General features: G+C 43.8%; 1 protein-coding gene across 1 annotated transcript in view; it reads left to right on the top strand.

Moving 5' to 3' along the window:
* Drosha (drosha ribonuclease III) overlaps positions 1-14,327 on the top strand; it is a 108,871-nt gene that overhangs the window by 10,264 nt on the left and 84,280 nt on the right. Inside the window, exons 5-10 of the mRNA XM_028767570.1 lie at positions 1,118-1,210; positions 3,475-3,585; positions 3,807-4,038; positions 6,728-6,869; positions 8,879-9,033; positions 11,630-11,710. Coding sequence (XP_028623403.1) covers positions 1,118-1,210; positions 3,475-3,585; positions 3,807-4,038; positions 6,728-6,869; positions 8,879-9,033; positions 11,630-11,710 — 814 coding nt within the window. The remainder of the gene's footprint in view (positions 1-1,117; positions 1,211-3,474; positions 3,586-3,806; positions 4,039-6,727; positions 6,870-8,878; positions 9,034-11,629; positions 11,711-14,327) is intronic.

The following is a 14,327-nucleotide window of genomic DNA, read 5'->3' on the forward strand; positions in this document are numbered from 1 at the left end:
AGACAATATCTGCCATCCTCACAGAGCCCGGTAGAAATGAGACTCTTAAAACTTAATGATTATCTAAAGGATTTATATATTTAGAAATGCTCAATCAACAAGATGCCCACACAATTAGAGTTGTTACCCAATATCTAACCTTTTGATAGAAGTTGCTACCCAGGACAGCTTTCGACCCATCTGTGGTTCTCCATGGTGAATAGCTGCTGAATTCGACTGATTTGATTTTTACCGTTTGGTCATTTCTTGGATATAAGTAGGGGAGTAGGTGCTATTTTTGAGTTCAGATATTTTAGATTTATTCTTTTTGTTGACCCCTCCCCCCCAGACTGAAAAATCAAGATGTTAACATCTTGCTCAGAAACTTTTGAAATTTGAAATATTTCAGTATTTCAGATTTTCAAATTAGGGGATACCCAGGCTTTATAAAGTTGATAAATATTGTAAGCTTGAAAACTCCAAATAAAAGATGGTCAGCTATCTTCTTCAGTTGGGTGTGTCTTCTTCCTTCAGGTTGGTGGCTCTGATGGAGACAGACTGGATGCTGATTTGTATTCTGGGTGTTTACTGCCTCTGTCAAATAAACTCAAGCTGTTACTATATTCTAGGTTTATACTGAAAGCGTTCTCAGTTTCTCATCTCACTTGAGGTCAATCTGTCTATTTGGGGTGCTTTTCTAGAGGAAAGTAGCACCCACGTGCTCAAGTCCTCGTCTGGCGGGTCACTGAGCGAGCGCTCACAGCTGCAGCTCCGGCCCCACTCCATAAGGTCCAGGGCACTCATCATACTGCTTGTTCTCAACTTTGCTATAAGACCTTTAGTCTGCATTTATTTGTTAAGTAAACAGTTTCTGGAAGCCAGTAGTCAGGGGGTTCGTTTGCTGTAGGTTAGCTGATTAGAGGGTCTTGAGAAGATTGTGAGAAACGTGAACTGAGTGCTGAGTGCTGGGGACAACGTCCAAAACTGCCTGTGGAGAGACTATGCCTGTCCCTCAGTAAACTGAGGAGCAATAAGTAGGGCTAGTCCCTAAAATTTTCTTTCTTCAGAGGAAGGTTCAGTGAAGACATGGTGATTTTGAGTCTCTCTGCTGAAAACCTCTTGTATTATTTCCTCAAAGAGAGCGGGAACGAGAGAGACACAGGCACCGGGAGAACCGCAGATCGCCGTCTCTGGAAAGGTCCTACAAAAAAGAGTATAAGAGATCCGGAAGGTAAGCGATTAGCATTACCTCTTAAAATGTGAGTTTCTGTGCTTGTCCCACTGTCTGCCAAGTCCCCGTTACAGCTCTGGCCAGGGTGGCCTGGGAGGTGAGAAGCACAGTGCCAGTGCTGTTGGAGTTTGAGGAAAATCTCCATAAGAGTCCTCCAGTTAGGAGGTGTGTGTTCTCGGTAGAAAAGCAAAGGATAGGCAGGCAGATCTCGTGAGTTCAAAGCCAGCCAGGGCTATACAGAGAAACCCTGTCACGGAAAAGAAAAAAAAAAAGGAAAGAAAAGAGAAAAGAAAAAGAAAGCACAGTCTGGGTACACTGGTGCAAACCTTTTTCCCAACACTGAGGAAGCAGAGAGGGGAAGACTGTTGCAAGTTATCTATGTAGTGAGACCCCACCTCAGTAACAAAAAAGCAAAAGCAAAGAAAGACAAAGAAAGCATAAACATATTAACAAAAGTTATCTAAAATACCACTTATTGATAACAATTATATTCTATGAGTATTTTCAATATTCTTAAGTTTACTTTTAATATTTTAATATTAATTATATTATTAATTAATTGTAGCCTAGGCTGGCCTCAAACTTACCATGTTTGATGAGAGATGTGAGGGACACTTTGAATTCCTGATCCTCCTGCTTCCACATCAGAAGTGCTAGGAGCAGAGGGCGAACGACCACTGGTGTCTAATCTCCTCTTACGTGTGCACACCTTAACTTAACAGATCTCATGGCAGGTTAGTTAACACTTCTCCTGGTGTGAATACATTTGTCAGATCAATTACCAAAGTGTGCGGCGGCGTCCTCTCTCCTTATACCTAATACCAGATAGACAGCCCTCAAAAACACATGCCAGGTCTCATTTCTACACATCTCCTCAAAATAGTGCTTTGAAATCTTTGCCGTAAGTCTGAAGTTTTTTCCTAAATGTTGTCTGATGGTTGCGCCCATGTATATAATACATTCTGATTCCTCTACCCATCCCTCTCTCATAAAACGACGGAGTGCTGCGTGACTTTACATGTTATTCTTGCCCATGGACCATCATCTCTGTAACATCCCGAATCTTCTGGCAAGTGCACAAGTGCTACACCAGTGCCATGACTACAAATGTGTCTTCCTCGGTGAACACTGGTCATCATGTCACTGCCCTGAATAGAACTAACGTTCTTATCTCTTGCCTCATGTCCCCCTGCTCACAGTGAGGAACACCAGAGCTCAGAGTTACGACTGCTATGTCTTCCCTGCTCCAGCACATCTATTCAGTTCTCACGTCCCAGAAGACTTGGCATCTTACTTAACTACCCTCACTACCCCTGCCACTGCCAGGATCTAGGCCATCTGATCACTTCCGCTGCAGATAGCACAGAAGCCATCACAGCTGACTTCCTGACCTCCAGGGCAGACTCTCTCAGAGCATTTCTCTACAGTTAGTCCATTGTTAGGATTGTAGGAAGGATGGCAGCTTGCCGGCAGGCATAGTGCTGGGAAAGTAGCTGAGAGTTCTGTATCCAGATCGAAGGCAGCAGGAAGAGAAAGAGCCTGCAGCAGGCCTATCTTGCCCTTCTGAAACATCAAAGTTTACCCTGCTACCCCCCAGTGATACACTTCCTCCAACAAGGCCACACCTACTCCAACAAGGCCATACCTCCAGTAATACCACTCTGTATGAGTCAAGGGGCCATTTTTATTTAGAGTAAAACAAGTCACCATGTCTGTCTCAAAAATAATTTTTCACTTAAATCTAGAGGCAAACTTTATTAGGTAGTAGTAATTTTATCAGTGGACAGTGAGCACACACTGATTTAATAATGTAACGATTCTCACCAGCTGTCTTTTTGAAGGATTTTAGGTTCTATCTAAATTTAATAGGCTTAAGTTAGAATCTACCCTATAGATTTTTTTCCTCCAAGTACATTCGTAGGATTAATCTTTATGTATTTTAAGCCCCAGGAATTCAAGGATAGTAGATTTCTTATCCTCATTATTAACTAAGTTGACATTAGTATTTTGAGGACCATAATTAGCCACAGTTTGGGTGTAATACTTAAGTCTGTTTTTCCAGAGCGATGTTGTGAGTGTTACTGCTGCTTCCTCGGATTAGCTGTCAGGCTAAACCCATAGCCAAGTGCAGGCCAGGCGTTGGGAAGCTTTAAAAAATTATTTTGGCAAAGCAGTATGTGAAAGATTGAAAACTATGGTTTTCATTGATGAAATTGTCTGTAAGTAGAGATGCCCAAATATTTTCTGAGTGTCTTCTCTTCTAGGAGTTATGGTTTGCCAGTTGCTCCTGAACCCACTGGGTGCACACCAGAATTACCTGGGGAGATTATTAAAACTACAGATTCTTGGGCCCCATCCCCAGAGAATATGAATCAGTAAGTAAATCTGGGGTAGGGACTTGGAGTTTGTATTTTTATACAGATAAACCAGGTGATTCTGATGCTAGCAGACTGGCATTTGGGAATCGCTGGTTTAGTGAAACTTGGCATGGTGCATGGACGTGACATTCGCATGTAGGCGGAAAATGCACCAGGTAGCTTAGATAATGGAACATTCATTATTTTCAATAACGAACTTTCCTCCCCTCCTTTTGAAGTCGTTCCCCAAGCAGGGATAGGAAGAGAGCTCGCTGGGAGGAGGAAAAAGACAGATGGAGCGACAGCCAGGGCTCTGGCAAAGAGAAGAACTATACATCCATCAAAGAAAAAGAGGCAGAGGAGATGCCTCCTGAGAAAACCGAGGAGGAGGAGGAAGAGCTCCTCAAGCCCGTGTGGATCCGATGCACACATTCGGAAAGCTATTACTCCAGTGACCCCATGGATCAGGTGGTAGGTGTGAAACAGAGACCGTGTGGACCAGGGTTTCTCCACCACAGCAGTGTGGCATTTAGGCCAGATGATTCTTTGTAGGCATTGCCTGTGTATTGTAGGATATTGGGCAGCATCTGTAGGCCCTATCCGTCGGATGCTAATAGCATCCTTTCCCTGTGGTGAGAACCCAAACTGTCTTCAGACAGCTGTCTGTCGCTGTTACCAGTTACTTTTCTTTTGCTCTGATAAAATACCTTGACCAGAAACAACGAAAGGGGAAGTTATTTTGGCTTGTGGTTAGAGTCCACAATGGCAGGGGTGGGTGTGGCAGGAGCTGGCTGGAGCAAGAAGTTGAATACAACAGTCAGAATACTAATCAGGCCCCTACCTGCTTATCTTCTGAGACCAGACAAGGTCCTGGAAAGAGATCATATCTCAGTGTCATGTAGGAAACTGAAAGACAAAGAACCGGAGGCAGGGTGAGGCTATAAACGCTCAGAGCCCATCCTCCAGAGACAGTCTTCCTCTAGTTATCTGTCCTCCGGAGACAGCCTTCCTCTAGTTATCCGTCCTCTGGAGACAGCCTTCCTCTAGTTATCCGTCCTCCGGAGACGGCCTTCCTCTATTTAGTCTGTACCTTGTAAAGGTTCCGTAACCTCACCAAGCAGCGCCACCACTGGAGACCAAGTGTTTATGTCCAATTAATTATAAGTTAGGCTCATATGTCATACTTGATACAAGGTGGATATCAAATAAGGGTCATTAATTAAATGAATGAGTGGAACAGTGGCCCTACAGTTTAGGGATCAAGAAGTTGGCTGTGTGACATTTATTGGGTGAGGTTCAGTAAGATGGGGTTTTGCTCTTTGAAATTTTGTAAATGTAGAGATGCTCCTTGCTTTAGGGCAGGGCTATATTTAGCAACACCATTGTAAGTTGAAGATGTCTTTAGTCCTGGTTATATTTAATACACGCAGCAAAATGTCACAGTTAGCCCTGTGCTCAGAGCACTGGGGTTCTACTCTGTTATTGGACAAAATCATCTTATACAAAGTCTGTCTTATAATGGAGTATTGAGTAGCTCTTGTACATTTTTGGGAACATATATCCAAGAAACCCTGGCAGCATAGTGTGGGACAGACTGTGGGCCGTGTCCCTTCTTGATGGCGTAGATGCCTGAGAGCAACATCTGGCTGCCACTGCCCCGAGTCTCAGGAGAAGATCATACAGCGTTTGTTAATTTGGGAAAAGATTAAAACCTTAAATCTGAAATTATTTTCTTTTTCTAAACATTTCTTTATATTTTGTATACATGTGGTCATGAGTGTGATCACGGGATAGCCGTAGGAGCTGGTTTGCTCCTCCCACGAAGACGGTCACGGGGTCTGAACTCAGGTTGTCAGGCTCAGCAGCAGGTGCCTTGACCTGCTTAGCCATCTTGCTGGCCCTGAAGTACGGCTTCTACTGAGTATGTATTGCTTTTGGACTGTCCGTTGCTTCCCTTGTGACCCTTACCTATGTAGAACTTGAAAGGTTTCCTTGTCTTTGGAAAAAGAAGGATTGAGGAGTCCGTGATAGTGGTAGGATACCTGATAGAGTGTAACCAGGAGTTATACTTGTGTGCTGCTTGAATGCATCGGGCTTCTGGTTTTCTTCCCAGGGGTGTAGAGGGAGGCTGGGCCAGCATTTGGTTCGTGGCTCGGGAACAGCATCTAATGTCTTCAGAATCCTCCAGAGTTCTCGAGTGGCACTGTGTAGGCGTTGTATTCTTACCTCTGTCTGCGTACAGGACACAGAGAAGCGTGTACCTTTCCCAAGGTCCGCTTCCATCTCTCCCAGAGCCGTGTCACTCATGTCCATGGAGTTTGTTTTTCTTTGTGGCCATGACAAAGCTTTCTAAGCTGTGTGGCTTGAAAAACAAGTGTTTATCATTTCACAGCTCCAAGGGTCAGAGGTTGAGCTTGGATTGCGTTGTGTAAGTCAAGGTGTCAGAAGGGCAGCACATTCCGTTCTGGAGCTCTAGAGAAAATCTTTCTCATTACGTTGCTGGCAGGTTTTTAATTTTTTTTATTTTTTTTATTTTTAGCTATTGAGCAGAGGTTCTTGTTTGACTGCCCAGTGTCTCCTGTGGGTTCCTCACTTCTGGTAGCTGTTCGTAGTTTTCCTCATGCCCAAGACCCTTCTGTAACACCCCTGACATTCTTGCCACCTTCTCTGTCAGAAGATTCTAAGCCAAATGCTAGACTGCCAGTGCCTTACCAGCTTCCCTTCTAATGCTACATTTTGCGGTCACTAGGTCAAACAGTCTGGCCGTTCAATGTGATTTCCATTGTGGAAGGACAGTGGGCAGCGGCAGAGGACTCCTCTAAGACTATGGTGTAGAAGCCCTGTACTTCCTGGGTGTGCTTGTTGGGGAGAGAGAAGGGGAGACTTTCTTTTGCTCCAAGGGTCATGGTATTTTTTTAATGTCACATGTCATGGGCATATGCCAACAGTCCCCACGCTGCTCAGTGTAATTGAAGTGCATTTCCCTGACCCACCAGGCATACAATGTGTGTGGTTCAGAAGCTTGCTGCCAGTGTGGGGTGTTTTCCTTTTCAAATATTGATTGCATTGGGGACTTAAAAATAGCATCTTGTAGTTAAGGGGTTTTTTCCTATGATGATCATTCATATGGCTTCTCACGCTGATCCTTTACTTTGCAAAGGGAGACTCTACAGTTGTAGGAACAAGCAGGCTCCGTGATTTGTATGACAAATTTGAGGAAGATTTGGGGACCAGGCAAGAGAAGGCCAAAGCTGCCCGGCCTCCATGGGAGCCTCCGAAGACAAAGCTAGATGAAGATTTGGGTGAGTGGACGAGCTCAAGACTGCTGTGTTAGTTCTGCTGAATTCCAGCCTTTAGATTAGCCAACTTGAAATGTTTTCTCTTTTCATTTTATTTTTGTTAGCTATAGTCAGCAGGTATGTGTTCTTACTTTCTCAGTTACATTCCAGAGTGTATACAATTTTATTTTATAAGGCGGGCTAACATGTTCATCTCTTGCGGAGTTGTCTAGCCTCAGAATCAGAAAGTGCTGTATCCTGGGCATCCCTCTAAAAGCAGGGAATTGTGCCTTAAATTCTTGAAAACAAGTGACACTTCCCCGGCTCCTTCTGTTGCTGGGCACTCCTTGTTTGAGGAAGCATCACTCCAGTGTGAAGCTTTCTACCTACTGACAGATTTTTTTTTTCCCTTCATAGTCTGTTATAAGTGTAAGTTCTGTTGTTTGAAGTAGTTGGTGAGACTCTCCCCCTGAACCCCTCCAGTTTTTTGAGACAGGCTCTCATTCTGCAGTCCAGTTAGCCTGAAATCTAGTATCTTGCCCAGGCCAGACTTGAACTCATGGTTGCCCTCTTCCTTCAGCCTCCAGAGGGTTGCAGGTTACAAGGTGCTGATGGTATCTGAGGATAGAAATGCTTTTAAAATGCCACTTTGTGTCCTTAGCCCCTAGCATAGCACCATGCTCGGATGTTACTACACTTGATCTTGGCCAAAAGGTGGGGAAGTGGTCACAGTGAGACTTTCATGTGCCATCACATCTTCTGTTTAGCTCTCCCTTGCCCAGATTCATTTTGTCTCATGCTGTGTGGTAGTGGCACAGTTAGACTCAGAACCAAACGGCCTGGCTCTGCTAAGTGACTTGGGCGTAAGTCTCTGTGTCTCAGTTTTCCTGTTGCGAAATGCGACTGACAGTATTGTCTATCTAAGATAAACTTTACAGTACTGGATTTTGTTATTATGCTGCTACTTTCAGGTTCTTATCTCAAGTTGTAACAAAACACAATACAAAGTATGCCCTGGTAACCATTGGAATCATCTAGTGTGTTAGTAAGTACATGTGTATCGGCTGCAACCAGTTTGCAGAACTCTTCATCCTGTAAAACTGAAATGTTTCCATTAAGCAAAAATGCAGAAAGTCTCCCACTCCAACCTTCATTGCTTTCTGTCTCTGCATCTGATGGCTTCAAGTACTTCACCTAAGTGAAATCCTGTCTGTATCTCTTGTAGCTTGCTTCATACATCATAATTGTCTGTTTTCAGGCAGTTGCTTTCAGGAACTCGGTCTCTTTCTGGTTTTGTTGTTGTTTTTTGTTTTGTTTTTTTGAGATGGAGTCTCATTTAATTTAACCTGGCTTTAAATTCATTATGTAGTTGAGGATGGCCTTGAACTCTTGATCTCCTCGTATGCCCTTGAGTACTGGGGTTACGCTTGTGAGTGAAGGGATATATATATATACTCATGGCTGTTATCAAGAGAAAAAAGGATAAGATCTTCATCCTTAGCCCAGAGTCTGGCATTTGGGGTGTTTCCACCCTCGTCCCCCAAGGGTTGCTCCGTTGAGCTCAGAGTCTTTCCCTGGCCCATGTCCAGGCCTGGGCTACATGGCCCCTCTCACCCTTGTGTCAGCCTCCTCCTCTGTCCAATGGCTCAGTTGCACATGTCCATTCTGTGAAGTTGCCACTGACCTTTCTGGCTACCAGTGGACTGGCTCTTTATTGAGTCGATACTGGTTTTTACGGTGTGAAATCACTGGTACCTGTTGCTTGTACTTGGTATTTGTCATTATTAGTTCTCATTTTCTTTATAAAATCTATATATTTTTTTTCTGCTTCCCAGCTACATTATGACTTAGCACTCTGAACTGTATGCTTTTCATGGCATTGCTTCAACAGTGTTTGGTGTCGACTAACCCCTCAAAAATTTACTGTAGGAGTGAACAGTGACCCCAGCTAAAGTTTTGGGCGTTTGAAAGTGTCTGGAGAACCATCTTGTTACATCCATGAACGTCTATGTTTTCTCTCCCCCTTCCACTAGAGAGCTCCAGTGAATCTGAGTGCGAGACTGACGAGGACAGCTCCTGCTCAAGCAGCTCTGACTCGGAGGTGTTCGATGTCATTGCGGAGATTAAACGCAAAAAGGCTCACCCTGACCGACTTCATGAAGAACTTTGGTACAACGACCCGGGCCAGGTGCGGGCGTTTTTATGCTTTTGCTATGAATGTTGCAAGCCCACATGTCACGTTTACGACTCAGGGCTGAGAAGGTGTATGCTTGCTGGTATTGGAACCTTACTCCCGGGGCTATGAGTCATTTTTCAGAGCCGTTTCTCTCCCGCTTCAGAGTTCAGCTCCCGAGTGTGAGCACAGAACAGCTGTTCCCTGAGTCACACTGACAGCGCCTGCACCCTTGTTCAGGGCAGCATAGACGTGCTCTTCATCAGACTCACAGGAGGAGGAAGCAGAAAGACAGCAGGGGGGAAGAGCCTGTGGGCCTTTTAAAAGCAGCTCACCGGGAAGGGGTCTTGCTGCTAAATATCGAACAGAAACATTCTATACAATATCAATTGTTTTAGTTGGTAACAGTCGTGAGATTTTGTGAATTCTCTTCTTGGTTGAGCATGTGAACTAATGACAGAAGCTGGAACAGTTAAAATTTTGTGATTATATAGTTTTTTGAAGTAACATCTGATAAAAGCAATGTAAATAGGCATTTGTTGTTGTTGAGACAGAATCTTACTATATAGTTTTGGCTGGCCTCTTGAGTGCTAGGTTACACACATGCTTGTGCCACAGAGCTTGGATCTCAAAAAACGGTATCTTTATGACACATTTGTATCTTACAAATACACAGTCCATATGAAAATGTGTCTTTTCTGGATGTGATTTGTTATGTGTAAGACACATCCCAACTTGCACTATATGGTAATTTACCAGTTACAGTTTGTGAATAAGTTAATACCATTCAGGATTAATTAGAAATTTCTTCTGATTCTTATTAGATAACAGCTATTTTAAAAGCTTTAAAAATTTTATTATTATTATTATTATTATTATTATTATTATTATTATTATTATTTTAAGTGTATGGGTGTTGGCCTGCATGTCTCTCTGTGTACCACATGCAAGCCTTGTGCTCATGGTGGCCAGAAAAGGGCCTTGGATCCTCTGCAACTGGAGTTACATATAGTTGTGAGTTACAACATGTGTGCTGGGACTAGACCAAGGCCTCGTGGGAGAGGAGCCAGTGTCCTTAACCATGGAGCCGTGTCTTCTCTTCAGCTCCAGTTTTGTTTGTTTGTTTGAAAAGGATTAAAACAATTGAAATGACTGAGAACAATGTACTTTTTGATGCCTTGGAATTGAGTAGAAACCTTTGCAAAGTTTTCAGTGTATTTTAAATTGTATTTTAAATTAACTCTCCAGGTTGACCTTGAACCTGTGACTTTTTCTGCCTCGGCTTCTGGAGTGCCGGCATTCTAAACAGATGTGACCATACTTACTGCTTTCCTTTTCATTCAGATGAAGGCGTTACATGTCACAGGACTTACATAGACGTTTATAATCCACTGCCATTTTCTGTATATTCTTCAGGACTGTGTACCAGCACTACAAGTTTTAGAACTTTTTTTTTTTCTGTCCGAAAAGAAATCTTTCTCCATACCCGTGTACCTGGTCCTTTTCACTGGTGGCGGTTGTCAGTTAGGAAGTGTCAGCCTTGCCTTGTGTGTGTGTGTGTTCATGTGTTTGTATGTGTGCGTGTGTGTTTGTGTGGATGTGTGTGTTACTGTTCTGTTCAGCCTACCTAGGCCTACGTTGTTGCTACACCGTTATATATTGTGCGTGGTTTCCTGTCCTCAGTGTACTTGAGCCTTGTGAAGGTGTCCATATGGGAGCACGGATGCTGGTGGAGGCAGGAACGTGGCCGTTTGTCTGCTCCCCTGGAAGCTGTGACTAGCACTCAGAGTATGTTAGGATTTTTGATGAAAAGTTATTAAGCCTCTTATTTGCCAGCTGTTACTTCATAATATCCTAACACTATTTTTTAGGTAGTAATGTTATTTTTCTGCTTTACTTCCTGGAGCTTTAGATTTCCCAAAAGGCTAAAAAGAATTTAAGTTTTTCACTGTACTATTTCTTGCCAAAGTCTTATAGAGATATTTTCATTTATATTTTAATTGAGCACAATGAATTATAAATCCCTAGTACTTAAAAAATGTGTCAGTATATTGTCATTCCTCGGTGTCTAAGGAGATTGATTCCAGGATCTGCACAGATACCAAAATCCACAGATGTAGAGTCTTCTGAATAAATTGTAGTATTTACATGTGAGTGACACCCACCTCTTTTATGCCTTAAATCTCAAGATTACATATAATACCTAATATAATATAGCACCCTGTCAGTAGTTGTTACACCGTATTGTTTAGGATATGAAATACATCTGTTTCTATGTGTGTGACATCATTTTTTTCTGAAATAAGAGAGAGAAGAGGGTCCTGCAGAGAGGAAGGAGACAATGGGACAGACAGTGTGCTGACATTGATTGGTGTTTCCTGCTTGGCTGTACACATGACTTGAGATTCCTAGGTTGTCCCAGTTTCCTTTTATCAGACTTTATAGACAGTTGGCAGCTTTATTGGTTTTGGAACATCCGTTTAATCTTCTAATCAGACAGCCTCGTCAGAGCCTCAGTACTCCTGTCATTAAAGCTCATGGTTTCTAAGGCATCCTGGTGCCTGGCGTGGATTTCCCCCCAGTAACACTGACTGCATTCTGTTTCTGACAGATGAACGATGGACCGCTTTGCAAATGCAGTGCAAAAGCAAGACGCACAGGAATTCGGCACAGCATTTATCCCGGAGAAGAGGTAACTGGCTTGGCTTCTGATTTATATAAGCACCAAGGAGTCAGAAGTAGTCAGATGCCATTGTTTTTCTTTTCCATTAAACGGAATAACGTCATCAAAATACCCTTTTCACGTTCCCTGTTATAGACTCTGTTGCTGACATTTATAGAGAAGAAATATTTGGACTTTGAGTAGTCTACAGTGTGTTGTCAAGGAAACTAAAGCGTGTGGAAGGCTCATGTGTGTTATATGTGCTATCATTAAGTCCTCAGACTGTCCTCACTGTGGTATTAGTTTCTGGTGTTCATCAGAAGTGGTTATGAACTGCCCCAGGGACGTGTTCCCATTGAAGCTGTGAGGCGCATGTTCTCTTTCCCTGGGAGCTACCCTGCTTCGGACCTACTGTAGTCTTTATCTTCACTGTAGTACTGGTCAAAGTCTTTGTCTCTACCAACTGTGAGTTCCCATTAACTGGATAACCCAGCCCTGGCTTCTCTGACATTTTAGGCTTGACTGAAGGACATAGTCCTACTGTCGTCACTTGTAACTACTCCCTTTAGATTAGTTTCCTGTGAATTTTTTTTTTCTCACTACCTGTTGGTTTTGTAAGTTATTTTCGTTAATCCCATGATTACCATCTTATGATTCCACAGCAAGTCCTTAATTTCTATTTAGAGTTTGTTTGAGGGGCTAATAAAGCTGTAAGACTTCCTGGTAGTTTTAATGACTTAGTGAACTCTGAAGGTCAAGGCAATGTAGGAAGGAGTTTGACAAGGTTTTATCTGTGGACATCTGTTCCTGTGCCTCAGGTTGGATGCTCTGACCTCTTGTTAGGGATCTGCATCTGAGAAGAAGCGGGACAAGAGTAAAGGGGTGGTTCAGCTGCTCTGTGGGTCTCATCGAGCCAGCTTAGCAGAATGTCCTTTTGTGTGACTGGAATGGCCTGCATCCCTTCATGTCCCCTGGTCTGCAGAGCAGCCTTTGTCAGGAGGCTTGGAAGAGGGTACTTGGTAGCTGAGGATGGCCTCATAGGAGCCACCCTGTGGACCAGCAGCTGCAGCCTGCAGGCTGACTACATTTCCTATAGCTGGGTTGTAGTAGGCTTTTCCTGGGTGGGAGCCTGAATGGCCAGTGTCTCAGCTGTCTGCCTGTGGGCTATACTCTTTTTGTTGGCTCTTGTACAGGTAGAAGGGGCCTAGGTAGTCAGCTTGATACCGATACTAGATTGTTCTCAAGGGATGGTACCAGTGGTAGCTAGCCATTTGAATAGATGGTCACTAGCATGAAGTTAGCGTGGCTGTTTAGTCTTGTTAAGTAGGGCCTGTGCTGTGCACGTCACAGTCATGTGAAGTGGCTATCTAGTCACTGTGCTCATGTTACTCAAGTGCCCACCCTGGCAGTTCTGGGATGGGTGGGGGCAGACATGATTGCCCTATCATTTTGTCTGGTACTCCTGTGCTACCTCCAGAGTAGCTGTCCCCTGATGGTCACCACGCTGATGACGAAGTCATTACACTCCTCCCACTTGCCCAGTTACAGATCTCTCCCAAGACCTTTTCATTCTTGGTCTTTTGGTCTTTTTCCTTGTGGGCACTTGAGGCTACTTCTTTTTCCATTCAGGGTACCTGATCAGAGACACTGCTGGAACCATTCACTGCACAGATGTCCCCATTGGTGTCTTTGAAAGTCATCCAGAGAAGGACTGTAGTGCAGTCAGGTTTTGTTTGTAAACCATGCCTGAGCTTTCCCCTCCACTGTCATCATAATGTCCTTAGTCATCAGCTGAGGAGGGAGGGATGCTGATGCCACAGTGTTGGAGCCACTAGGGATGTGGGCCATCTGCCCATTAGCCCATCTGTCCTGTTGTGTTTGATTCTGTATGTGCCACCTTCCTTTAGGATGGATTGCTGCCTGTGCCGTTCACCTTAATTGCTTGTTGGGATTGACAAAATCCCGCTTGTGATGGGCAGGTCTGGACACATTAATTCGGTGTCCTAAACCCAGGCCTTCCATACTGATGAGATACCCTACCTTTCCGTCCCTCACACCCACTCCCAAGGCATGTAATTCTTTATTAAAGATGACCAGGCCTAGGTCCAGGGACCAGCCTTGTGACTTGCCAGTGTGATCTGTCATGGATTCCTCTTGGCCCCTTTTCCTGACTTTGCCATAGGATCTGTTGACTGGCTGCGTCACAGCGACAGGAGTGCTTGTCCGTAAAATGGACTCGCTAAGAGATCTTACTTGGGCCCCACTTGATACTGTAGCCTTTTGTGCCACCATGTGATGGCCAGAGCAGTCTTGTTGGGTGTGGGTTTTGCTGTCCTATGAACCTGTAGAGGAATTCCAGATGTGGTTCTTTCTTCATTGTAGGAAGGGGTGGTAGAATAAGTATCTTTTACTCTGTAGATGATGTCCTGGTGGTTCCTAGGATAACTGGACTTGAGAATACTGTTGGATGTGGTAGGTCCTTGAACCTTTGTGCGGTTTTTCTCTGATCCTCTGTAGTACATACGGCTTTATTAAGGTTTCTAGCGTGAAAAAAGTAATACCACGGAGATAATGGGGCAGTTTGGTCTGTAGTAAGTCTACACAGTTGGGACCTCTATAAATATTATGTTGGAGATATAATATAGTG

This window comes from Grammomys surdaster, unplaced genomic scaffold (assembly GCF_004785775.1).
Source record: "Grammomys surdaster isolate TR1022 unplaced genomic scaffold, NIH_TR_1.0 174, whole genome shotgun sequence".
Taxonomy (NCBI): Eukaryota; Metazoa; Chordata; class Mammalia; order Rodentia; family Muridae; genus Grammomys; species Grammomys surdaster.